We start from the raw sequence: 26161 nt of genomic DNA, 5'->3' as shown, positions 1-26161 counted from the left end.
CCTTAAAATAGCAACCTGCCAACAATATGCCTAAATACACCTGATTTTCAGACCAGAACAAATAGCCAATTTCATGTGCCTAGGTGAACAGATGGGTGAAAGTGCATTTGCAATTTTAACAAAGTGGCACTGAACTTGTAAATACTAACTGCATCGGACTGAAACTAGTTAAAAAAAAACACTTGCACTAATAAAAACACATAGTACTTGGCCATAAAGACAGATTAGAGTGCCGCCAGGCACCAGGCAAATTTGTCTTTCTGGCAAAGACAAATTTACCAACTGATATGGACATACAAAAAAACTCTGAAACAAAAAATATGATTTAATTATTTATTTGTAACAATTATTAATGATGACTCATCCTTTCTGAATTAAATTTTCATTGAACATACCAAATATTGAAAACTATGTTAGTCTTAAAGGCACCGTGCCTTTCTGCCAGAAGAGCTCGCCCCATCGCTTTAACCATTTCCTCTCTGCACATCACCATCCTACAAAACCCAGTTATTAAATCTGAATGTGCACAATAACTGACAGAATTATCATCGAATTGTCATTCCCCGGACAAGTGGTCTGTGTCTAGGGATGTCACAGGTGTGATATTATAATGACACTTACTTCAATAATATATGTCAGATAATAGATCGTCTTACAGTATGTAAATAAAAACATAAATATTACCCATTCGTCATGATTTAAAACTATTTATCAGGGCTGACTTTTGTGAGTGTCCTAAAATCTGGCTTCAGGAGAGTCATTATGTCCATCATGGCTTGATTGATCTTGTAACCAAATTTCTGAGAGTCCTACAAACAAGAGGAAATAAAGCACATGAAATCAATTATATAGAAATGATGCCACCGACTGAGTTCAAAAGAGTGTGGATGAATTATCTTGTGTGTTTTGGATGTCAGATGTTTAAACACCAAACAGACACAGGAAGCTAACACAAAAACATGGCAAGCTGCCATGTCAAAAAGTCCTACTTCTGCTTTAAAGGTAAACAACTTAGCAAAGTCAGGGATAGTTCACCCAAAAATAGAAAATTATGTCATTTACTTAATCTCATGTTGTTACAACCTTGTATAACAAACCATTTGTGGACCCCATTCACTTCCATAGTAGGAAAAAATAATACTATGGAAGTAAATGGGGTCCGCGAAATGGTTTGGTTACAAACATTCCTTAAAATATCTTCCTTTGTGTTCGTCAGAAAGAAAAGCGAAATTTGAAATTTTGAAATCTGAAATTTATACAGGTTTGTAACAACATGAGAGTAAGTAAACAATGACAGAATTTTCATCTTTGGGTGAACTAGCCCTTTAAAGCAAAGCTTTTTCTCAGTTGTTGGCAACCAGACATGGCAACATCCCAACAGTGGGTATATTTGGCCGCACTTACATGAAAATACGTGAACAATGTGTGCACAAAATCATATTTAGCTGCAGTTTAGTTTTTACTGAGGCTGCTAAACAACAAGAAGCAGCTTGATCGGCCTTGGACATCAAACTATTGCAACAGCATTTTAAGAGCTATACTTTCATGTCTCTGATGTCATAAGCCAGTCACCACTGATAATAAAGTTATGTATATTACATTGCACCTTAAACACTGTAGGCGTATTAAAGGGATAGTTCACTTTAAAATGAAAATTCCGTCATCATTCACTCATCCTCATGCTGTGTCAAACCTGCATACATTTTCTTTTTTCTGACAAACACAAAAGAAGATAAGTGACCATAGACTTCCATAGTAGGAATAAAAAAATATGATGGAATTTCATGGGTACCGTCAACTGTGTGCTTACCATCATTTATCAAAATATTTTCTTAGTCATTTTTCACAATACTTCCAAAATATTTTTCCTACTATGAAAGTCAATGGTCACTTACTGCTGTGTGTTTACCATCATTTCTCAAAATATCTTCTTTTGTGTTCATCAGAAAAAAGAAATTCATACAGGTCTAGAACAACATGATGATGATGAGTAAATGATGACAGAACCCCCACTCCAAAGTGAACTATCCCTTCAAGACCTTGTGGTGCCCCTGGGCAACTGCCCCATATAGGTGCCCCCACCCACATACTCACAATTGATCCTGCAAGAATTCACATTCTTTATAAGATATAATTGTCCCTAACCAGTTCAGATAGCAGGGAAAGTGCGTAAAATCATTGTTGTGTCATTGTTGTCTATAACACAAATTTTGTTTATGGCAATGAGAGGCACCTTTTTTTTATTGTTTTCTATAGGCCCTGAGCGTTTTATGTGCTGTTTATGCGTCTTTTAACCGTTAAAACCGCATTCTGTGTGATCCGCCCTTTTTTTTCAATTCATGAAAATAAAATGTTAATTTGCTGGTTTCAGTTGGTGACTCTAAGATTTTGTTGCCCCTGGGCTTTCCCCCAATTGCCCATATGGTTAATCCGCATATGCATTGTGATAGTAATTATTTGGAAATTTTATTTCAAAAATGTGCCTTTAACTACACATTTTTGTAGTATAGAAATACATTCCTGAAAGCTGACAAAACACCCGCAGTTATTCTAGTGGGAACGCCACACCCTATTACATGTACATACTGTATATTCATGAAAGTACAAGTATCATTTTGGGCATTTCATTAAGGGTTTACATCAGTGTAGTGTTTAAGTTGCTCTTACAGTTGTTTTGCAGGAGTGCTTGCTGGACACGTGGAAGCTGATCATTTCCTCTCCCATGATGATGTAGGATACGCCATACCCATCATCCGCCACCTTAGAGAGGGACACAAAATGAATGCAAAGCAACAACACCGTATGAATTCGGTCTGTGTGCATGTCAGTTCACTTTCTGGTTATGAAAGAAGCTTACCGGACCGAAGCCTCCACCCAGCGAGATGAACTCTGGATAATTGACCAGATCAAACAGCTCTATCTGTTGAACAGGAGTCTGTGAGGTGGAGAGACGCCAAGGCTCTGACAAGACCTGCAAATCACAAGCCATCACATATTGCTTACATCAATTCAAGCTTCATTCGTCAAATCCTTTAGAGTCCATTGTTTATTTGTTGTTGTTGTTGTACATAACACTTTTCTTTCTTTTCTACTGCTCTCTTCTTCCCTAGCTTCAATGCTGTTTCTTATTGCTGGCTTGAAAAATGCTTCCTAATTGCAAATTGCTTTGGGTAAAATCAATAAATATACTCTGTAGTCCATTAAAACAGTCATTTACACTACACATTAGCACTTCAAAGATAAACAATCTACTGAGACAACACTTTTCCCCAAGCATGTCTGTGACCAAAATAAAATCAATAACACTTCAGACACTTTTCATGACAATCTCCATCCCCCTCCGTCTCCTGACAACATTGATCCACATCATGTATATGTGGTGATTTATAAAGATGATCAACCATAATGGTTCACATAATAAAAAAGCATCAGGTACAGCATTAGCAGGTCATGAGTTCGAACCCAGAGAACACACACACTGATGAAAATAGATACCTTGTAATGCACTGTGGATAAAAGCATCTGCCAAACTCTCGATTGGAGAATTGCAATTCAATTTACTGTAGAAGTTAGTCAGAAAGCATTATCACATCTGCAGGCTGTTCAAAATGCAGCAGCCAGGATGATGACAGGCACATGAAAACGTGAGCATATTACCAAAAATTGTTCCCCTCTTGGGTGGCTGCCAGTACGCTTAGTGATTGATTTTAAATCTTTAAATGGGTTGACACCTTCCTATCTTAAAGACCTTTAAAGCGTCACATTCCTATTAGATTCCTTAGGTCGTCTAATCAGCTGCTTCTTGCTGTTCCCATGGCACCGTGCCATCTGAGATATCGCTCCTAGACTTTGGAATTTATTACCTTTCCACATTACACTCCTGGAACGGATGTTTTAAATTAGTCTTGATTCTGGGACCACACACTAAATGCGTAATCCCAGAATCCACCCATTTCTGTTTTATTATTGAAACTTGATACTTTTAACACAACTTGTGTATTATTTTAACACAAAATGACACATAATGTGTTAAAATTAAACAAAATGTGTTAAAAGCTTAGTCAGGTTTCTGGCCTGTCACTGAGAAACACGGAGTTTGCGCTCCCTCCAAAGATTCTCTATTGGGTTAGGTCTGGGCTAGGCCACGCTAGAACCATGATATGCTTCTTACAGAGCCTTGGTTATCCTGGCTGTGTGCTTCGGGTCATTGTCATTTTGGAAGACCCAGCCTCGACCCATCTTCAATGCTCTAACTGAAGGAAGGAGGTTGTTCCCCAAAATCTCGCAATACATGGCCCGGTCATCCTTTCCTTAATACAGTGCATTCGCCCTGTCCCATGTGCAGAAAAACACCCCCAAAGCATGATGCTACCACCCCCATGCTTTACAGTAGGGATTGTGTTCTTGGGATGGTACTCATCATTCTTCTTCCTCCAAACAAGTTTAGTGGAATTATGACCAAAAAGTTCTATTTTGGTCTCATCGCATGACGGGCCTGGGCATGTGCTGGTTTAAGCAGGGGAACCTTCCGTGCCATGCATGATTTCAAACCATGTGTATTATCCACAGTAACCTTGGAAACGGTGGTCCCAGCTCGATTCAGGTCATGTAGTTCTGGGCTGATTTCTCATCTTTCTTAGGATCATTGAGACCCCACAAGGTGAGATCTTGCATGGAGCCCCAGTCCGAGGGAGATTGACAGTCACGTTTAGCTTCTTCCATTTTCTAATGATTGCTCCAACAGTGGACCTTTTTCACCAAGCTGCTTGGAAATTTCCCTGTAGCCCTTTACAGCCTTGTGGAGGTGTACAATTTTATCTCTAGTGTCTTTGGACAGCTTTTCTTGGCCACGTTAGGAGTTGGTTTCTTACTGATTATCTTCTTCTTCTTTTAATGGCGGTTGGCAATCTTACTGATTATGGGGTGGACAGGTGTCTTTATGCAGCTAACGAAATCAAACAGGTGCATCTGATTTAGGATAATAAATGGAGTGGAGGTTGCATTTTAAAGGCAGACTAACAGGTCTTTGAGGGTCAGAATTCTAGCTGATAGACAGGTGTTCAAATACTTTTTTGCAGCTGTATCATACAAATAAATGGTTTCAAATAAATAACAAAATTATACATTGTGATTTCTGGATTTTTTTAGATTATGTCACAGTGGACATGCACCTACGATGACCATTTCAGACCCCTCCATGATTTCTAAGTGGGAGAACTTGCAAAATAGCAGGGTGTTCAAATACTTGTTTTCATATATATTCAATATTCATATATTTCCTTTCTTTTATAGATGTGTTTAGAAATTCTTTTTACAGCACCTTGGCCAGCACTGTGCTGTAATTTGTGTGCTTTATAAACAAACAAACATAAATGTAACTGCTAGGAAAATATGAATCAGCCACACCAACACAAATACACACTGACCTCTTTAAGAAAAGGAGATTCTGTCCCTAGGTATTTGGAGACCACATAAAGGCAAAAGAGGTGCCTGTCGATGCCTGATCCAGTCATGGCCAGACGGTAGAGATTCTGATGCTTCTCAGCAGCCTTTCTGAAGAGTTTGAGACAATGTTCTTGGTCCTAAAAGAAAATGAATGGACTTAATTATTGGCCATGTAAGAAGTCCCTTAACATAGACTAAAGAAAATTCTTTGTGTCCTCTGGTAAACCTTCACCTGATTTAATAAAATTATATGATTATAGTTATGAATATTATGAGTGATTATAGCCAGGGCCTGTATTCACAAAACATTATTTTATAGTTCTCCTCAAAAGTTCTTATCTAAGAGTTACCTCCTCAAACCTGTTCACAAAGCAGCTGAGAGCAACTTCTACTAAGGAATGAGAAGCAATCGTCAGTTAAAAGAAAGGGCGTGTTGACCTTGATGCTAAAACTAAAGATTCTTCGGAGATATGAAGGATGCAGTAATACTCATAGTCAAGATTAACATAAGATTAGCACTGGGTGTTATGTGACCTTTAACCATCGTTTATAAACATATCTTAGAAAACAACACTGGTTTGTATCTTGAGACAAATCACTGGCACTGGCATATTTTCTGTATCTGTTATTTTCAGTTGAGACAGCTCAAACATGTGTTTTAACCTAGTAGTAGCCTTAAGCCTTGTCTTTGATTCGGGTGGTTTAATAGTCTGAGTAAAAATGTAGAAGTAATAAAATTAATTCTCCTAAACCAGCTAATTACAGTTAAAGCCTTATGTTTTGTGAACATGGGGCACAGATGTTAATCCAAATGCATACCATAGCAGTTCATACCAGACTAAACTATCCGCATGCTAAATCTAATGTCACATGCCAAAACTTCCAGGTGGCGTTGGGGGCCTGGTTCAGCGAGGTCTGTAGCGATAGAGAGAGTTGGGAGATGAGCGGTAAGTGGGTCAAATACAAATGAGTAATACTGGTCTGTCTCAGTTATTGGCGTGGGAAGACCGGATAAAAAGGCCCAGGAGTGCAGACAGAGAGTGAGAGAGAGAGAAAGAGAGAGAGAGAGAGAGAGAGAGAGAGACAAAGGAGATTCTCTGCACAAGAAAGGATGTGTAGCGCGCATAAATTAATTTTACACAGTAGCGTTAGCTTAGTGTAATGGTTGATAAGCTTTAGCTATGATTAGGGCTGGAAACAGATTAATCGCGATTAATCACATACAAAATAAAAGTGATTTTTGGCATAATATATGAGTGTGTGCTGTGTGTCACTATTATGTACATATAAATACACACACCTTCATGTATGTATTTAAGAAACATTTACATTTACATTATTTGTGTATATATTTATTTATATTTTTATATATTCTATATTATATATAAATAAAAAAATTATATATAAATAAAAAAATCTGACATGAATATATGTATGTGTGTGTGGTTAAATATACACAATAATTACACATAGTACACACACATATATTATGCAAAAAATTACTTTTATTTTGTATGCGATTAATCACGATTAATCTTTTGATAAGCTTTAGCTATGATTTGAACTAGGGCTGGGAACAGATTCATCGCGATTAATCGCATACAAAATAAAATCGATTTTTGGCATAATATATGAGTGTGTGCTGTGTGTCATTATTATGTACATATAAATACACACACATTCATGAATGTATTTAAGAAACATTTACATGTGTGTGTATATATTTATTTATATTTTCTATATATTCTAAATTATATATAAATAAAAAATTGATATATAAATGTAAAAAATCTGACATGAATATATGTATGTATATATTATGCAAAAAATTACTTTTATTTGATATGCGATTAATCACGATTAATCTTTTCCCAGCCCTAATTTGAACTAAGGTCAACATAAAGGTATGTTTGGGCCACAAAAGCCGTTTGTTTATGGCCCTAAAACGTCTATACACCTGAGAGTGAATAAATAATAAAAATAAAATAAAAATGTTAAACTGAACCCAGTTGTTAAGGATTTTAAGAAAAGTCCAGAATTTAAACCACTATCTAGAAACACATGAATTCATGAGATTCAAAGTATTGGTCCCACCTCTCCAGCTTCAAATGCACGGACAAAGGCAGAGCTTTCATTGGAGCAGGAGCGAACAGTCTCAGTGCGACCCTCTCGAAACAGACGTGTCATAGAGGCCTCATATGTAAGACAAAATGCTCCTTTATCCTGAAGTTCAAAGAAATTATGTGGTTACTTGAAATTGTAAAAAACAGCACCAATTGCAATCCTTTCAGAATGAGATTTGTCATGAAATTTGTTTGATCGGATGCATTGCATGAGAAACACAAGCGGATGTCTAATTTCCTAGCGGAAAAATTGACCTTTTAAAAATGTGAGCAGTGTTATATATAATCTAACACCAAAACATGTATCAATGCTTAATGACAGAATAATTGAAAAAAATACCCTGTAATATGCCAGCTGCAGGGCTAGCTGCACGAAGGAGTCGGGGCTTGTTTTGTTTTTCTTTATAAGGCCCTTTCCAAACTCTCTGAAGGGAAACACATAGCAGTCCACATCATCCGCCAGTGCTTGTGCAACAGCAAGAGATTCAGAAACTTGTGCCTGAACCTGTAAAGCAGGAGAGATGGGCTCATTCCATGATGGCTAGGAGGTTAAATGGTATTCATTCAAGCTCTGCCGATTTTACAATGATGTCGGCACTCACACTTAATTATTATATAATATGTCAAGTTGCTCCCTGTCTAAAACGTCAGCTGCAAACAGCAAAAAATTTGGCTTTATATTTCTTATTTAAAGAATAGTAGAGAGAAGAAAACATGAAATCACAGACAAAACAAAAAGACAAACTCTATGCACATGCTTGGTATATTCAAAACTACAATCCCAAATCAGAAAAAGCTGGGACACTGCAGAAACCGTGAGCAAAACAGGAATGGAACAATCCACAAATCCCATAAACTTATATTTTATTCACAATTATTCAAATGTAGAAAGTGAGACATTTTGAAATGTCATGCCAAATATTGGCTCATTTTGGATTTCATGAGAGCTACACATTCCAAAAAAAGTTGGGACAGGTAGCAATAAGAGGCCGGAAAAGTTCAATGTACATATAAGGAACAGCTGGAGTAGGACCAATGTTTAGGAATAGGAATGTTGTCCCATCTTGTCTAAAACAGGCTTTTAGTTGCTCAACTGTCTTAGGTCTTCTTTGTCGCATCTTCCTCTTTATGATGCGCCGAATGTTTTCTGTGGGTGACAGATCTGGACTTCAGGCTGGCCATTTCAGTACTCAGATCCTTCTTCTACGCAGTCTTGACGTTGTAATTGATGCAGTATGTGGTCTGGCAATGTCATGTTGGAAAATGCAAAGTCTTCCTGAAAGAGACGACGTCTGAATGAGAGTTTATGTTGCTCTAAAACTTGGATAAACCTTTCAGCATTGATGGTGCCTTTCCAGATGTATAAGCTGCCCATGCCACAAGCACTCATGCATCCCCATAACATCAGAGATGCATGTTTCTGAAATGAGCGTTAATAACAACTTGGCATGTCCTTGTCCTCTTTAGTCCGGATGAAATGGCGTCCCAGTTTTCCAAAAAGAACTTCAAATTTTGATTCGTCTGACCACAGAACAGTTTTCCACTTTCCCAAAGTCCATTTTAAATGAGCCTTGCCCAGAGAAAACGCCTGCGCTTCTGGGTCATGTTTAGATATGGCTTTTTTTACCTATAGAGTTTTAGCTGGCAACGGCGAATGGCACGGTGGATTGTGTTCACCGACAGTGTTTTCTGGAAGTATTCCAGAGCCCATGTTATGATTTCCATTACAGTAGCATTCCTGTATATGATGCAGTGCAGTGAACGTTTGCTTAGTGAGATTCGGTACGTATGAGAACCAAAGCATTTGCGGACGTCAGTGTTCACTCACCCCGCTGACCACCGCCCTCTCTGGGCTACATCTCTGACAGGGATTCCCTGGCTCTCATGCTGGCCTTGTTTGTTTTTGATGGTCAAAATGAGATCAAATCAGCAGTATTTGGTGTCATGATCAAACTATTACTTGTTTTTTTATTCATATATAGTGTCTTTTGTGTTGTTATTGTTTTGGCGCGAGGTAAAAGTTAATAAAACTATACTTGTGTAACGTTACTATTGCTTTCTCATTTATTCTTAACGCGATACGAGCACTCGATTATTATTTTTAAACTTTGTTCTTGTCAGTACTATATTTTTTATAAGTGTCAGAGAGATGTTTTTGCATGCTGCTTATAAATATACCAGTGGCAATATCTCATAACATGTTTTAATAGTCACGTCGCGATTAAATAAATGATCAATGTCCACATTTAAAAGCTGCTGTGCTTACCTGCAGTTCCACGGTGTTATCGCGTTCTCATAAGAGATATAGCTCCAGAAAAAAATTAGTGTTTACATTTCTCTTTCCAAGTGTTAATCGTCCACACGATGTGACAAGACATTACTCCCATTAACTTTAACGTAACATCCAAGAGCGCTGATCTTTGACGGAATAATAACTTCACAGACTGATTTACGAGCTAGTGAACTAATGAGACACACGGAGAGTGATTCAAAGCAGCGCGGTTGTGTGTGTCTGTGTGTGCCTGCAGTTTTTCCATTCAGAGATAAGCCTGTTTAGAGGACCTCCATTCACTAGGTGGCTGAATGATACGAAAGGTGAAGCGGTTACTGTGCCGTTATCAGTAGAATATTGCACGACTCTTAGCCAATCAGATTCGAGAACCAGAAAGAACTGTTGTATAAGTTATCTATATTCTACTGTGAATAAAATATAAGTTTATGTGATTAGTAAATTATTCCATTCCCCTCCCACTCACAATCTCTACAGTGTCCCAACTCCCTCCGACCCGGGGTTGTACATATACAGCAGACCTATTTGAACACAAAAAAAAGAAATACTTTAATGCACCTGCTAGGATCTTTTTCATCTTCACATTTCCAATGTTTGAGCATTGAAAATAACAAAACCTAAACCATTCAAGCGAGACTTCTAATTCCGTTTGCTCCCAAACCTTGTTACAGATGCTTTGTGCTTGTTAAAGGTCACGTTCTTTCTGATCCCATTTTTTAAACCCTAGTTAGTGTGTCATGTTGCTATAATAGCATAAATAATACCTGTAAAATTATAAAGCTCAAAGTTTACTGCCAGGTGATATATTTTCTTTAACAAAATTCGCCTTTCAAAGCGAACGGCCGGTTTGTACTACAGCCCTCTACTTGACTACAGCCTTATACTTCCCGATTAAATGACGTCAATAGACCCTTTACAGCTCATGTGATCAAATAGTGCACGCATTTAGGCAACAGAAGTGGTGTTATTCCCCATTGGTTCTAACGTGTTAGCAACTCAGAAAGTTTATAAAAAATGGACGAAAAGCTTATACTGTGTGTTTCGGAATTCCCAGAGCATTATAGTACAAGTTTACAATCCTACAGAAACATCGGAAAGAAAAGCTGTGTCATGGAAACACGTAGCAATTCAAGTTAGCATGTCAGGTGTGTTTTAAATCAGGTAGATTGTTGTAGGTAGGCAGCTTAAAGTTACGTGAAATGGAGACGGGCAACATCAGTCTCTGTATTCCTCATCCACTATTTAAAGCAAATACACTGTAGTAATTTATTGAAAACCCCGCCTACTTTGATCTGGCCATCAGAGCACAAATCGCTTGGCTGCGCGGAACCCAGCGGCGAGCGCAGTGCACACCCCGTCCTAAACACTAAACAAGCTACACAATCAGAACTCGATACGTATTTCTGAAGGAGGGACTTCATAGAACAAGGAAGACATCAGCCTGTTTTTAGGACACTGAAAACAGTAGTATACAGACAAATTGTGTGAAAAATAATGTGTTTTTTACATGTGAAACATGAACACGTTATATTGCGCACTGTAAACACAATCACATTTTGGGTAAATATTGGACAGAACACACCGCTGGGTTAAAAATGGCCCAATGTTGGCTTGTTGTTATGAAATCATTAGGTAACAATAACCCAGCAGATGGGTTAAAACAACCCAGCATTGGGTCAATTTAACCCAGCGGTGTGTTCTGTCCAATATTTACCCCATATGAGTATACAGAAAGTCAGACTACAAATTAATATTGTAAAGTCAGGCAACTCCATGTTAATTCGGCTAATAGCCGAAGTGTAATGGGCTTCCTTCGTCTTTGTGTTTAGCAAACACTTCATAACCTCAACTAGTTTTGTACTTATTTGATGTCTACTTAACCAAAAGAGACACCAATAAATAGAAATCTCTTTAAGAAGTCTCATTGAGGTATCTTTTTCACATTTTAAAAATGAAGTATGAAAAAAGCTGCTCATTTCACAATCACTACATACCCTCAGCTACCAGCATTGGTACTTATTTAATGTGTACTTGACTGTACTGTTTAGTACACAACAAATGTTGCAACATATGAACATACTTTGAATGGCTGTGATGTTAACTATTCAAGAGACCGCGTTAGATTTAAATCTCTTTGAGAAGTTCTTGGAGGATATAGTTTCACAGATCAAAATTGTGCTTAGAAGGAAGCATCCAAAAACCCCACTTCTCATCTCTAATCTACTGGGCCAGAGGAGAGGCCTACGGGAAATTCCCCAATCGGACAGACCCATTTAAACCAGTATCAAAGTATGAGGAAAGTCCCATGCAGAGCTTTATAATGAATAAAAAGTCTTTATAATGAATAAAACAGGGATTCATTATAAAAGAATGGGATGTCAATAGTTAATCACAGAAAATCAGCCTGCATACAAGGCTTTCAACCATCGGCAAGTGCAACTGAACCCTAAAGCTAAAAAGCATGAGAAGTTTTTCACCAATACGGGTGCTTTCAGGATTCACTCGATAAACATAAACTGACTCGGCACATGCATGTCTAAACTCAGAATAGTTGATTTCACAGACTTTGTGACTATGACACCCTTGTGTACTCATGCCTCGCATCAGATTTAAGCACTGTATTGGCAATCATTAATACAAATTATCTACTAAACATATTACATTTACTAAAAAAATCATATACTTAAGCAATTAGTTTATCACTAGAAAATAACTACTGTAGCTGGACATACTGCAATATTTTGTCTGAAACATTTCCCTTTTAATGTCCATGCAGATATTACAAAACAAATATTTTCATACCTGTCTGCTACAAGAATTCGCAGAATGTACATTTCATCCGTTTTCACTTCTCCACATATTTTGAAAGGTAGAAGGGAGGAGGAAGGAGGAAGAGTGGTTTGTCTGTGTGTGCCCATATGTGTAACTGAGCGTAAAAGAAAGTTAATGTTTTGCAGAGTCCATGAACAGTCTGCTAAGGGGAAATTGTACCATTACTAACTAACTTATTGACAAGGTCAAGAAACACGGAAATGTGAACACAGAATGCACATTATCTGGTCTTCGTGTAGTTAATCCATGTAAGATCTTTCAGAAAATATTTGTGGGGTAATAGGTTGGCCAGTGAAGGGAAATGGACTAAAATGGACTATCATGTTGTTCAGCTAGTTATTTGTTGTGGGTTTTTTAAAGGAAGAAGGAAGAGTGTGTTTTCTGAGCATAACACAAACAGATGTTCATGAGGACTCTGCTAATTGAACCTGTGGCATCAAATCGAGCATGATGAAAAGGTTAGAAATACGGAAACTATGAATGCAAAATGCGTGGTGTCTTGCCTCGGCCGGTATGTCCCATCTCAAGCGTTGAGGTTGTGGTAAGAAGCGCTCGACCTCTCCTCTGCAGTTTCCGTCCGTAGTGTAACCCAACTGAAATTTGTCTGTGGCAAGAGTGTACTGAAAGAGACACAGGAAATAAAGATCTTGTTAATATCTTAATAGTGATCCTAAACAGCAAGTGGATAAATCTTCTGCTTCTCAAATCAAACGTTTTTGATTCTCTCAAAACTAGACGATCTGACCTTCTACACTAGGTTTTAGGCTCTGTACTCTCACTACACGTTAAATCTATTGTTAGCCTGGAGGTGTAAGTGGAAAATTAAAGACTTGTGTCCGTTGCAAAAATCTTTTGTGGAAAAGGTCAAAACTTTCTAGGTCCATATATGCCACCCACAGATTACTCAATGTTTGTGCATTCTAAAAGCATGAATGTGTGGTTTAGGGAAATACGCAGTGGTTTGCCTACTAATACAGAAACTCGATTACACGTGTAAAGACCACCAAAAGACCCTTTTTAAAGTTCATTACTGCCTTCTCACCTCCCACAAGTGGGCCATTATAGGAGCATCAGCCCAAGAATGTTCTGCGTTCAGACCGTTCTTTCCATTCTTATACACCACAAGAGAAAATGACTTATCGAACCACCTTAGAGAGGAAAGAAAAATACATTTCAGGCTAAATTAATTTCAAATTGTTAAGTTCTTAAGTTCTCATATTAGACTTTCTGCTGCTCAAGCACCTGTCGTAACATTTGCCATGCAGGATGGATTTGGCATAGCCGCCTAAATTCCTAGGATCATCTCCCATCATGCCTTTTTCCTCATCGTCAAGTGTGACAAAGAAAGCCGCTTTCTCAATGCAGTCCAATGATTGCTTATTAACTCCAGAGCTGAAGTACTGCTTTCGGACACGAGCCCATGGCACCCTAACAGAGACAGGAAAAAGGTTGCTAAAAGCAGTTTTCAAAAGATTTCTATAACCTGTGACTAACCTGTCTAATATACATAAACATTTACTGACAAAAAGATAAATGTGTAAAAAGGCTCAGCTTCCTTGTACCATCAACCTTGTGTACTGTTTATTAGATGAAATCTGGTTTAAATAAGGAAGAACATATCTAAGATGTCTCATTCTTCTCATTATTGATTAGATTAGATTAGACAGTTTTTAGCCATAACAAGTAAAATATGCAAAATATGTTTTTTAAATTGCTTTCAAAGTTTCATTGAGAGGTCAGGTTTCAACTGACATAACATGTTTAGTGAATAGGATGTAATAAAAAACGATATTTCGTCAAGTGTCATGTCTGATTCTGTGGTGGTGCGTGTGGTCATGACATAAGAGCAGTCTTTTCATAGGGGACATGGGTTAAATATTGTCCGTCAGTGGTATCTCTGGTTAACCCTAAATAGTGTAACACAGCTTACAACAGAGCATGGCAAATTAATTTAGATTACTACGTTAATGATTATATTACTTATAATTATTCAGTGAAATAAGCGAGAAAGACTAGTTTACTGTATGATCCATATGTTTTCTATAACAACTGAGGAGATCAGACGCAAAAGCCTTAACGCCACCTTAGTCAAAAAGTGATGACCGAATAGGGCTGGGTATTGGCAAGGGCCTCACAGTACAATACGTATCACGATGTGGTGCGATACGGTGCGATGCGCATTGCAATACTTTTTCTTTTCTTTTTTTATCAAAAATGTAAAAAAAAAAAACAATATAGCTGATTTTTTTCTTATAGCCAAAGTGTGTCCACACGTCGACTTTGAAATTTTCTGCCATTTTCTCACTCCTGCTAACTTCTGAGACATTGGCCGAATGGTTGTATACGACAGACAAATGGACAGCGACAACTACAGCAGTGGTGGAGGAGGTCGTTTGACACACACAGAGGGATTTGAAAGTTTTTAAATATCGATAGTAGAGATGGAAATATCGACACACTATCGAGGAAAAATGTATCATGATAGTTAGCTGTATCGATATTTTTGCACAGCCCTATGACCGAATGCTCTCGGGATGTATTATACAGTATGTTCGCATAATACATTTGCTTTAAATCTGACTTTCAATTTTTGTAGTTACATTTGTTGTGATTTTGCAACTGTTTGCTATGTTTTGTCCAAAAAAGTGGATTTTTAGCACTAGGGCTTTTTTCAATATGACCCCAATTGAAATGCTCTCTCTCCTTCTCTCACACACACACACACACACACATTGTATAGATGAGAAGTAAACAAAAAAAAAATATATTATTTGTATTATTGAAAATGTTTATTTTTCTTAGAATTATGCTTTAAATTTTGGGGTCACATAGACCCCAAGGGCCAGAAGTGTTAACAGAAAACGAGGAGCGTTTGAGGGTTAATTATAGAATGACTAACCGTCTTAAGCATCAATTATCTTCATGAGCTAATGTAACATTCATAACTAACAGAGTTTGACCAAATATAAACCAAATACTTAAATATGCTATCAGAACTTAAGGAATTAGTAATCCAATAAATGAATTATCAACTGCTGTGCTTGCACGGTCTCAATGAAAAATCGTCGCTGAACATCAAACATTTAATAATACTAAGATTGACATGGCCTTACACGCTCAATATTAAATAATATGTGTTTTTTTGTGTGTTAAAACAACACATTTTGTGTCTAGTTATGGACAACACATTTAACTAAACACATCTCTGTGTTATTATTGGAACAGCACATTTTGCCCACAACGCAAGTAGGCATTTTTAACGATACCGAATAATACGCAACTCAATCTGCTGTAATGACTTTTCTGACCCCGACATGCGCAGTGGGAACCGCCTATGACGTGAACTGTGAAGGGGTCTATTTATTTAAACACAAAATCAACACAATGGTGCAGTTTCCCAGACAGGGCTTATCCTAGTCTCAGACTAAAATGCATGTTTGATGTACCCTAATTTATTAACACCTTGTACTGACATATCATAACATATATAATTAGTGCCACTGTTCTGTCTCAAGATGCACACCAGTATTGTGTTTTTGTAAGGCGTGTTTGTAAAAACAACTGAAATGTCCTAATATAACTAAAGCCTAGCCCTGGATTATTCTAAACCCTTAAATAGCATAACACAAAACACTGTGCAATTCTTAGAGTGTACATTATGTGGGATTTTATGTAGAAAAGAGTAAATCCCCCCATAAAGACTTTAGCTTACTGGCAGGGTGGCATATATACTGCAGCTCTGCTTAAAATACTATCCCATAATGCCCCCTGCTGGATAACACACAAAGACACAGCTTTTTCTCTGACCTGTTTCCTGCTGTTAGTGCTCCTAGTTTGTCCTCTCCTGGAAATGGAGGCGAAGGGTCATCCAGGATCCTTTGAATCTGGTACTGGATCTCCCTGGGTGACAGCAGCCGTCCCGCATGGTACACCCATAACCTGAAGTATCGGCCCCTGTGGTACACAGCAACAAACTCACTGTCCTGCCAGTGCTGCACTACATCTGAGAGATCAAGACATTATGTCATGAACACAAGACCACTTTTTTAATGAGTATGTGCATCTTAAGATGTATAAATGTGTGTACCGGTTTCCTCTCCTGGTATGCGGGTAGTGTTGAACATGCGTTCACATTGAGCTGCACACAGTGGGATGACAGTACCAGGAATACGACTCTAGATAAAACAGAATTCAATCACCTCAATAACTTCTCATTCTTTATTGTAAAACTTTAAAACATTGATTTAAAAATGCTGCTCAGTTCAATATGATATATGTTGTGCTTATGATGTATTGTTATGTTGCATATATTGTATTTTATAATCTATTTTTAATTCACACGTGTGGAAGTCCATATGAAGAACACAGATGCAAAACCCTGTGTCTAACATTTTTTCTTGTAATTGAGCACTTTTTCACCAGGCTCTTGTGTTTAGGTTCAGTAATTTCACTTTAATGGGAATAAAAAGGTTATTAGTCAGTAATTGAAATGCCTTATTTTCACCAATGTCACTTTAGTCATTTCAGTGGTATTCAACAAATTTGATTATCTTTTGCGGCAAAATCTCCAGTTCAGAAATCTTGACTCTCCTTTCTAAATAAAGGTAAAAGGCTCAAAAATTCAGTCAATGTTGGAGCCATTCTGTGTATTGGCATGGGTTGGCCCTGTGATCTGCCACAAGTCTTCTTAAGACGGGGGCTAATTATTGCAGGTGTGGCACACGGTGAGGTGCATGGTTTTTGACCGTGAGACACGGCGTATAGGCAAATCATGGAGACTGAGAGTTAAAGGTGACATAGAATGATTGAACGGAGTATTTATCCTTGTTCTGTGATGTGACATGTAGACAAAAACATTTTTGTTTGGGTCTGTAATGCCTTAGAAGCTTCCTTAAAACCTCTCTCAAATAGCTCTATTAGGGTGGAGGACTTTAAATAACTGGTTTTGCTCCTATTTGGCTCCCCCTACTGGCTTGACTTGCAATCTCATTACTGATTGGCTGACTTTACTGCCACTCAAAAAATGTAGCCAATTATTTTAAAGTGGAGGGGCAGTTAGATGCTTGTGATGTCATAAGCATCAGTTTTTCAGATTGGGCTGTTTTCTGGCTGACATTTCTAAAAGAGGAATTTCTATGAGACTAAGATGTTAAGCATGTCTAGAACTTTTTGTATGTTTGTGAATTCGGGTAGACTACCATTATTCAACAAAGACAAGGTAAAAATGGTTTTTCCTTCTCTGTCCCCTTTAAGTAGACGTGCGTCAGTACAACTAGTATGTGAACATTTGTGAAAATTTTTGGGATTTAAATTCAGTCATTAAAATAAGTTCCTGTCATCACAGTGGTATGAGTTGGCAGTGTTTTCGTTATGTTAATAAATGGATTGGCATATCCAACTTTATTTATGGACTTTTAAAAGTTTATTTTACTTGCTTTAATTATTTTAAGCCAAGAGGAAACTCAATATCCTAAAATATTTGGTAAATCTCCTTTAACCGGGTAAAAAAAAATTCATCAGCTTGACAATTGAAATTCACATATGCATGCCATCGTTCATCCAATTATTCTTCCATGCACTTAGATGACTGCCAAAAAAATCACGTTTAACAGATTCTGCCAACAAAGCGTTACTTCTGAATGGCCTTAGGCTGGGATTAAGCGGACCTTTGCCTGTGGTCACTATCATTATGTTATTTTTAATGGAGGTGGTGTTTAGCGGCTTCTGCATTTGAGCTCTCCAGTTCTGAGCTCTGCCATAAGGTTTTTAAACAAATTTGATATCACAAAAGCTGCATTTTTAGCAAATTTTGAAATATTATCAACTTCCAGAAAGTATATAAGGGGTACAACGGATCACAAAACTCACGGTTCGGATCACATTACGGTTTTTGAGGCACGGATCGGATCATTTTTCAGATCAGAAAAAAAAATTATGGGAAAATTCTTGTAACAAATCAAGAAATTACAAACATTTATAAAAAGAACAAAGTTGCACATTAAGTAAGGTCTAAAATCATTAGGTACAGAAATCAAACGAATAATAACACTGCATTTATTGTATTAATTAAATGAAATTATTAATTTTTTAAGCTTCAGAAGTGATTTTCTCTTTGTTTTGGGTTGTTTGATTAACATTAATGACACAGACTTAAGTAGGTCAATTGAGCTTACTGTCTCTTTAAGACCAAATATGCACAGACTGCATATCTCTCCATTTCTGCACTACTGAGCCCCTTAAATAAGCGCACACACACAGACAGAGGGCGTTTTACAAACGGCGCAACATAACAGTCTTCCCACATAAAACGTTACGTTGTTTTTCATTGCTCTATTAGCCAAATGTATTTTCATACACTACAGTATGAGAGACAGTAGCACAACTCTCTAAAGTTTACACATCAAGAGTTCTGATCTTTGAAGGATTATGTCTGACTCGAGCTGGACCGGACGCATTCAACCGCACGTGCGTTTGTGCGTAAAGTAAACTGATCACTTTAGCGCAGTTTTGCAGTTAAACTGTTTAAAATCACTTGAATGTTAACATTTGCAAACCTTTGAACCACTTACAAATGATAAAACTTTCCCTATTTAAATTTGCGTATTAATCCGCGAATCACATGCAAGCCGAACCGTGGATCGTGATCCGTACGGCTCAGGGATCAACTGCGATCCGTTACACCACTAATATAATCTCAACTACCCATTCACACACATTATTAGGGTGATGTGAGCCATCAGGTAAAATGGGCCATTTAGGGTTAAAGCATGATTATATGAGGAGCTCAGATGCAAAAACGTTGGTCTGACATGTTTTCTTGAAAATTTGCATTTTTTATCAGACTATTAAAGCAACACTATGTAGTTTCCATGAAAGATTGGCTTACGGCTCCCCAATGTGGTTGAAAATCGCAACAGTGCCTTGTATCGGACACTTTTCTGCAGGCAGGGGAGGGGCGGGGCTGTGTTGTAGCAGCTAGGAGGCTGTTCAGGTTGCAACAGCAGTACAATTCGTCCAGATAAGAGTTGTTCTATCACTGAAGTAATTTTAAGTACATTATTTTAAAGGTCAAAAACCTACATAGTGTTGCTTTAATGGAATCTGACAGCAACCGGTATTTCTGAATGACCTGAGGCCAGGATTAAGCAGATTTCATCCTGTTTTTCTTGTTTTAAGCACAATATACACTGTCAGAAAAATGGTCCCAAGCTGTCACAGGTGTATTATGCTTTAAAATGTTCCTACTATGTACAAATTTGATACCAATATGCACCTCTGAGGTACTAATATTAACTTTAGGTGCCAATATGTACTTTTTAAAAGGGTACCTCCCCAGTGACAGCCAGGGCTGTTTATTGACCATTTTTTCTGACAGCGCAGCCATCATTCTTGCTGTAAGCCAGGACAGCGAATTAGAACGATTTAAGAAAAAACTGAAAAATGACTAAGTGCGAGAACAAGTAGAGACATGAATGCCATTGTGAATTCTAGTGTTGACAGCACAGACAGTGAAGCAGTGTTTTGGGTGGGAATTTGGGATGGGTAACATACAGGTTTCAGCTCCTCTCGGTTGACCTTGCGGCGATAAAGAAACAGGGCTGTGATGCTGTTTCCAGCTCGAGCTGCCTGGTTAGTTGTTGGCGTCACATACAAGAAGTCCTGTACATAAACCATACAAGAGAATAAAACGTTAGGAAGCCTTGTTAGTGTAGTAAGAATGATCAACATCTGACTAAGGTTCATTATATCTTTACTTAATGAGAATGCTAACACATACAAAAAAAAACTTTGAATTAATGTTGTGTTTAAAACGTGGGATTACATCATATGATACATGCGAGTACGTGAGCTCTTATCTTAAGAAATCAAACCTTTGTAATAAACTTTTATTATAACCACTACGCAAATATGTTACATTAAAATGTTACGATTGAGAAATGTACTGTTAACAGTCACACAAAGAGAGCTGATGAGTCACAGCAGAAACAGCCGTCCCAGATACGTTATGTAAGTGAAAGTAGTAATAGGTAATGTTATATGCACACATACCATGCCATAATAGTTACTGTTGACCATGATAGGACTGCGCCCCCGCAGGTAAACATACTCTTCCCACCAGTCACTAACCTGAAAAAACAAAGAAAGATTAGAGAAGAAAATTCACATTTTGACTCCAGGGAAAATTGACAGTGGGCAATCTAGTGCAAACCAATGGGAAAGTGCGGAAGGGGGACAATCACACTCGGGCACGGTTCCATACAATACAAATAAGATATGTGTGCATTTACATGCCCATGATAATCATTACTTTTATTCATGATTACACTGTTAAATATCTAAATTTAGTTTTGATAAAAAAAAACAGTTCCGATTTCAGCACGTACATAGTTTGTGGCCCATAGGGCTTTGAGTTTGAGGTATCTCTGCAAGCGCTTTCCCACATTGTTCTCAAAATCAGCAGCAAGTTTCTTCATTCGCTCAAAATCATCCACACTCAGCAATGGCTTCACTGACTCAAGATACTATAACACACAAAAAGAGAGAGAGAGAGAGAGAGAGAGAGAGAGAGAGAGAGAGAGAGAGAGAGAGAGAGAGAGAAGTAATTTACAAAACCCAAATCCCATGAATCCTTCCATTTATATGAAACACTTCTCAGAAACAACTTCTCAACACTCATGTTTGCACACTATAAAATGTTGACTCACTTTTTCCAGTGTGTCTTTAATTGGAGGCACAGGCAGGTGTGGTAAAGATGTCTGATAACTATAGAGTAATGGCTTCCTGCTAGAGAGCAACCTAACTAGGGTCTGTGTGAGAAGACAGGAGACAAAAGCAAAAATATATATGTTCTGTATGTGAATACATTTTAAAATAATCAAACAAATCATTTGTTAGTGAGTCATAGTGATCTTAATAACAAACTCCTGTCTATAAACTCTATAAACAAAGACTCATGGGTGAAATGGCTCTTTCAAGCAGATCATTAACTATCTTAAACAATATATATGAAGAGCTTGGATGCAAAAGCCGCTAAATGCCACTTTCGTCAAAAATGAGACAATGATTGTTACTGAACGCTCTGGACTGGTACTATATGTTCATCAAACACTTTGCATCAAATCCGCTTAATCCCACCCTCAGGCCATTCAGAAATAAAAACTTTTAGGCAGAATCCAGATAAAAGTCTGATAAATAAATGCTAATTAACCCAAAATAATGCCAGACGCACTTAGTGGGTTTTGCATCTGAACTCTTCATATCTATATACTATAGGTCAGTGGTTCTCAAACTGGGGGGCCATTTTTATGACATTTTATAAAATACATGAATTTATCATGAATTCTGTGTAATTAAACTAAAAAGACATATAAGGCTACTAACCAACAGCACTACTTTGAATAATTTTATATGTTTTGTTTAATTAAAATGATACATTTTAGAACAAATTTGTCAGAAAGTTTCTTTGGGGGGGCCGCGAAGAAATGCACTGTACACAAGGGGGGCCACATGCTGAAAACGTTTGCGAACCACTGCTATTTGTAATTCCTATAGAAATTAAGTAGACAAATAGCTATGTGGTTTTTCTCCAGGCCAAGCTAAATGTAATTTTAATGCACTGACCGCCCAAACTTTCGTCTTGGTAGAAATTCGACCATGTTGCTCGAACATCCATTGATGGTATGAGAGAAGAAGCTTTAGACAAAATCTCAGGGCCAGAATGAGAGACAACCACAGAAGAGTACTGAACACCAGTACAGACAACACAGTCTGACCCTGAGCACTCAAAGACAGACTGAAGGAGATACAAAGAGAAAACCATCAGCACAAATGTTCAATCAGTGGACAATTTCTTTTAAGTTTACTGTTTTACATATTCACTTTAAAATGTTCTTGTTGCACTCAATTGAAACTAGATTAAAAAAAGCTAATTCAACTCCTCACTATATACAGATAGACAGACAGACAGACAGATAGATAAATAGTATATAATCTAATAATATAACAAAAATCTAAATTTAGTTTTTTCAGTTTGTGTGAACTTGTTGACTTGATTTTTAATCAAGCACTAAATTCAATAAATTTGAGTTGGCTAAATGCTGAAACAATTAGAGACAACTCAAAAATGTTATCAGGTATCAGGTTGCCTTATTTTTTTTTACATTTTGAATTTGAGTAAAGGGAAGTGTTACCTGAGGGGTAGGTGCTCTCGTATCTTAGCAATGATGCCCATAGATGGATCAGACTGCATGTACATAGTGGCCAAGATTGCTATGACAACAAAAAGCCAAGAGGAGGGGCTAGCTGGGTATACACCTTTAATGATTCTGTTCTGTCCGAGAAACAAAGCAGAAAGTCCTTAAGCATCAATGCAATCTGTGTACAAGCATGTGCTTACATGTTTGGGCTATACTGACACGACATGCTCTTTTGGCAGACAAGAAATTGGCCAAAACTCAATTTACTGTGTAATATCTATGTGATATCACCATACTCCACTAGACAATAAAGTGTATTATTCATTTTTGCAGAAAAACTAAAATGTGTAAAATAATGAAGCAGCACTGATGAAGAAGGAATTTTAATAATAACTAAAAGCACAAAAAGTCTGTTTTTGGTATGGTCTTTACCTGCCATCAGAAAATAAAAAACGACGCCCTATGTCTAGTAAAAACACCAAACATTACAATCCAGAAACAATGAAATAAAACTGCACTGCACATGTTTTGGGATTTTATTGAATGAGGTTTCAGAGTCTGAGAAGCAGACAATGATTGAGGTCACTGACTTTAATCCTACTGATACGTTTCTTCCAGGATCGCAGTCCAGAGAGGTAGATTTGATTGAGGGCTTGGTAGGACAAATGCAGATTGATCCCCTCTGGAGTGATGGTAAACTGAAACGCTACAGCCTGGTGTGCCTCTGCCATTGCTGTACTGTAGATGCCAAAAGAACACACAGCATTTTACAGAACACTGCATAACTGAAATATCAAAAAAAGTATTATTCATTCATGGCATCAGGTTTCATCAGGCTTATGTTTCGTTTGCAAACCCAAGCATTATCTTAACGAAAGTCATGATAAAATATGATATAATATGTACTAAAAATGTGTAGAATATCTGTCTTGACTATGTCAAGTCAAACTTATGAACTGAAATGAAGAAACTATTACAAATACACTGATGCCCCCCAGTGGTGTATTTATATGTAGAAACAGAGTTTGTTGTATTGTTATTAAATTTAATTACATTGCACAAGAAGAAGGATATGTATAGCTAGCAACAACATATCACACATTTTTTTCTTTAGATTAAACTATAAAATTGGACACTTTCTAAAGCTTCTCTGGTAGTGTTAGTGTTTACTGACACTGTGTCTTTAAATCAGCATATGCATTTCTCAGTTTATTTACGCCATCCACAACGCCTAAATTCTTTATGGTTAAGAGACAGGAGTTAACATAAAACAGGTTTATCCGGTATGTGTAGTTTGGCACTTAGACTGATAAAGGTTGCTAAAAAGTTAAACTTACAAATCATGAGAAATGTTGACGGTTAAATCACAAATGCTGATAAACTGGTAAAACCAATTAAGTATAACGATGTACGTTTCTTCAGTTCAGTTGCTAGAACAATAAGTTAGCAACGCAAAGGTCATGGGTTCGACCCCAGGAAACCCAGAAGGCAAACAGACAAACGAAAATAAAAATGTGTAGTTTAAATATACTGTCTCTTTTAATAAAATCGTCTGCCAAATGCGTAAATTCAAATGCTACACGCGTCTAGATAGTGTGAATATTACTACAGAAGTGCGCCTGTCTGTCATCAATCTGCCTGATATCTCACGAGACCACCCGCCAGGCGTCAAGCAAAGTTTTGATGGACCTCTGAGGTGTCCATGTAAAAAAGTATGTAATTTAGCATATAATTATGATTAATTGCATAGTTTTGCTAGTTTAGTCAACAGACATAATTAAGTAAATGCCAGGCATGCTCTAGGTAAATATGTTTATCATTATCACATACAGCAATCGAGAATATCCCTGAACACTACGTATTACACGGGACAACACGCACAATGTTGAGGGAAAAGATAAACAAAACAGTATGTCTCGTTTATCACTTAAACACAAAAAAAGATATACGTAAAAAATCCTACCTGCGTGTTCGAGTGTAGTATTGTAAATAGTTTTCTGACACCGGTTTGATTTTTGTTCCCCACCCTCTCACCTCCGGTTAGCTCTTACCTGAAGTGATCTGCGCGTGAACTTTACTGGGTGAGTTCCACTTCATGCAACGCTGCGCAGACAGATAGCCTCATGACATCAAATACCGCGAGAAAGATTCGAAAGCATGGCTTTGGACTCGCTCTCGCGGTACGTTTATGTTAACGCTCTTCGTCTGGGCAGCGCCACATGAAGTCGAACACACCTACTGCATTCCGTTTATATGACAACACACAGCACGTGTCACATGAGCAATCTTTCGCTAAATACACACTACATTTAAATAATTACATTACATTATCTTACAACAATTTTTAACAAAAGCCCAACTCACATCATTTTTGTAAACATTAATAATAAATAAAAACAGTGTTGCCAACTTAGCAATTTTGTTGCTAGATTTAGCAATTTTTCAGACTACACTAGCAACTTTTTCCCAAAAACAACCTAGCAACAAATTTAGCAATTGTTTACATTTATTTGGCTAATTTTAGCAACTTTTGAAAAGTGACTCAATTCTAAAGAGGAGTATAGTGACACAACAGATGAGCGGTTCATTCATAAATCTGCTGTAGAAATATAAACAGCAAGACTAAAGACAACGGGTGCAGGGGCGGGGCTACATGATGATTAAAAGCACGGCATAGAAGCTGCAATAGCAGCAAAATTATTTATCTGGGTGGTAGCAGCAGTAGCACATTCAATTTTTCCACACATGGTAAAACAATGATAAGAACAACCACAGTTGAATGTTCAACCTAGAAGAGACTTAACTACATTGAAATGTCTCAAACAAAACTGTACACAGGGTTACCTTGGTTAACTTCAAATTCAAGGACCCTTCAAGAATTTTCCAGGTCCAATACCCTCAAATTCAAGGATTAAATGTGGGGAGACATTTTAAGTGAGACCAAGGTTACATCATGTTACCTTTTAAGATACATTGTTACAGTTCCCTTTCGAGGGAACTCGTGCTGCATCACTGCGGTGACACTTTGGTGACGCTTCCAGGTGTAAGTGCATCTGAATGTGTATATCAAATTCAACCAATGGTAAGGCTTAACTACAAAGACAGGGTGACGCGGGAGCTAGGAAGTATCGCTATCTGAAATATTGCCAAAGACAGTGTTACAAGGACGCAGGAAGTATGGCAAAGGAGACGCAGCGTCTCGTTCCCTTATCAGGGAACAACAGTTACATACATAACGTTTTCACGTTTCAAACACAACTATGCAAAAAAGCATT

General features: G+C 37.5%; 1 protein-coding gene across 2 annotated transcripts; it reads right to left on the bottom strand.

Moving 5' to 3' along the window:
• Window positions 1-319: 319 nt before the first annotated feature.
• cpt1a2b (carnitine palmitoyltransferase 1A2b) lies at window positions 320-25075 on the bottom strand. 2 transcript variants are annotated; one of them, XM_055193878.2, is made up of 19 exons: window positions 24938-25075; window positions 23477-23624; window positions 22881-23015; window positions 22312-22483; window positions 21396-21497; window positions 21075-21212; window positions 20740-20817; window positions 20242-20349; window positions 16778-16865; window positions 16498-16693; window positions 13933-14118; window positions 13733-13838; window positions 13194-13310; window positions 7909-8073; window positions 7540-7668; window positions 5427-5582; window positions 2858-2971; window positions 2668-2760; window positions 320-809 (listed from the first exon to the last, which is right to left on the bottom strand). In XM_055193878.2, the coding sequence occupies exons 3-19, from the start codon at window positions 22943-22945 to the stop codon at window positions 705-707; spliced, it is 2118 nt and encodes a 705-aa protein (XP_055049853.2). In that variant the 5' UTR covers window positions 22946-23015; window positions 23477-23624; window positions 24938-25075; the 3' UTR covers window positions 320-704. The 2 variants fall into 2 exon arrangements, with proteins under 2 accessions (XP_055049853.2, XP_055049852.2); XM_055193877.2 differs by having other exon boundaries at window positions 22881-23020; window positions 24850-25008.
• Window positions 25076-26161: the final 1086 nt, after the last annotated feature.

This window comes from Misgurnus anguillicaudatus, chromosome 19 (assembly GCF_027580225.2).
Source record: "Misgurnus anguillicaudatus chromosome 19, ASM2758022v2, whole genome shotgun sequence".
In the NCBI taxonomy this organism is placed as follows: domain Eukaryota; kingdom Metazoa; phylum Chordata; class Actinopteri; order Cypriniformes; family Cobitidae; genus Misgurnus; species Misgurnus anguillicaudatus.
Note: the sequence above shows the minus strand (reverse complement) of the source record. Positions and strands in the feature narration are given on the sequence as shown.

Bases quoted from the DNA above. Each gene is read 5' to 3' on its own strand.
- cpt1a2b (XM_055193877.2), bottom strand. From the start codon at position 23,617: ATGGCAGAGGCACACCAGGCTGTAGCGTTTCAGTTTACCATCACTCCA. The intron at 23,021-23,476 runs GTCAGTGACCTC...TTTCTCGGACAG, and splicing joins AACGTATCAGTAGGATTAAA to AACAGAATCATTAAAGGTGT. The intron at 20,350-20,739 runs GTATGTGTGCAT...GTTTATGTACAG, and splicing joins ACAGTAACTATTATGGCATG to GACTTCTTGTATGTGACGCC.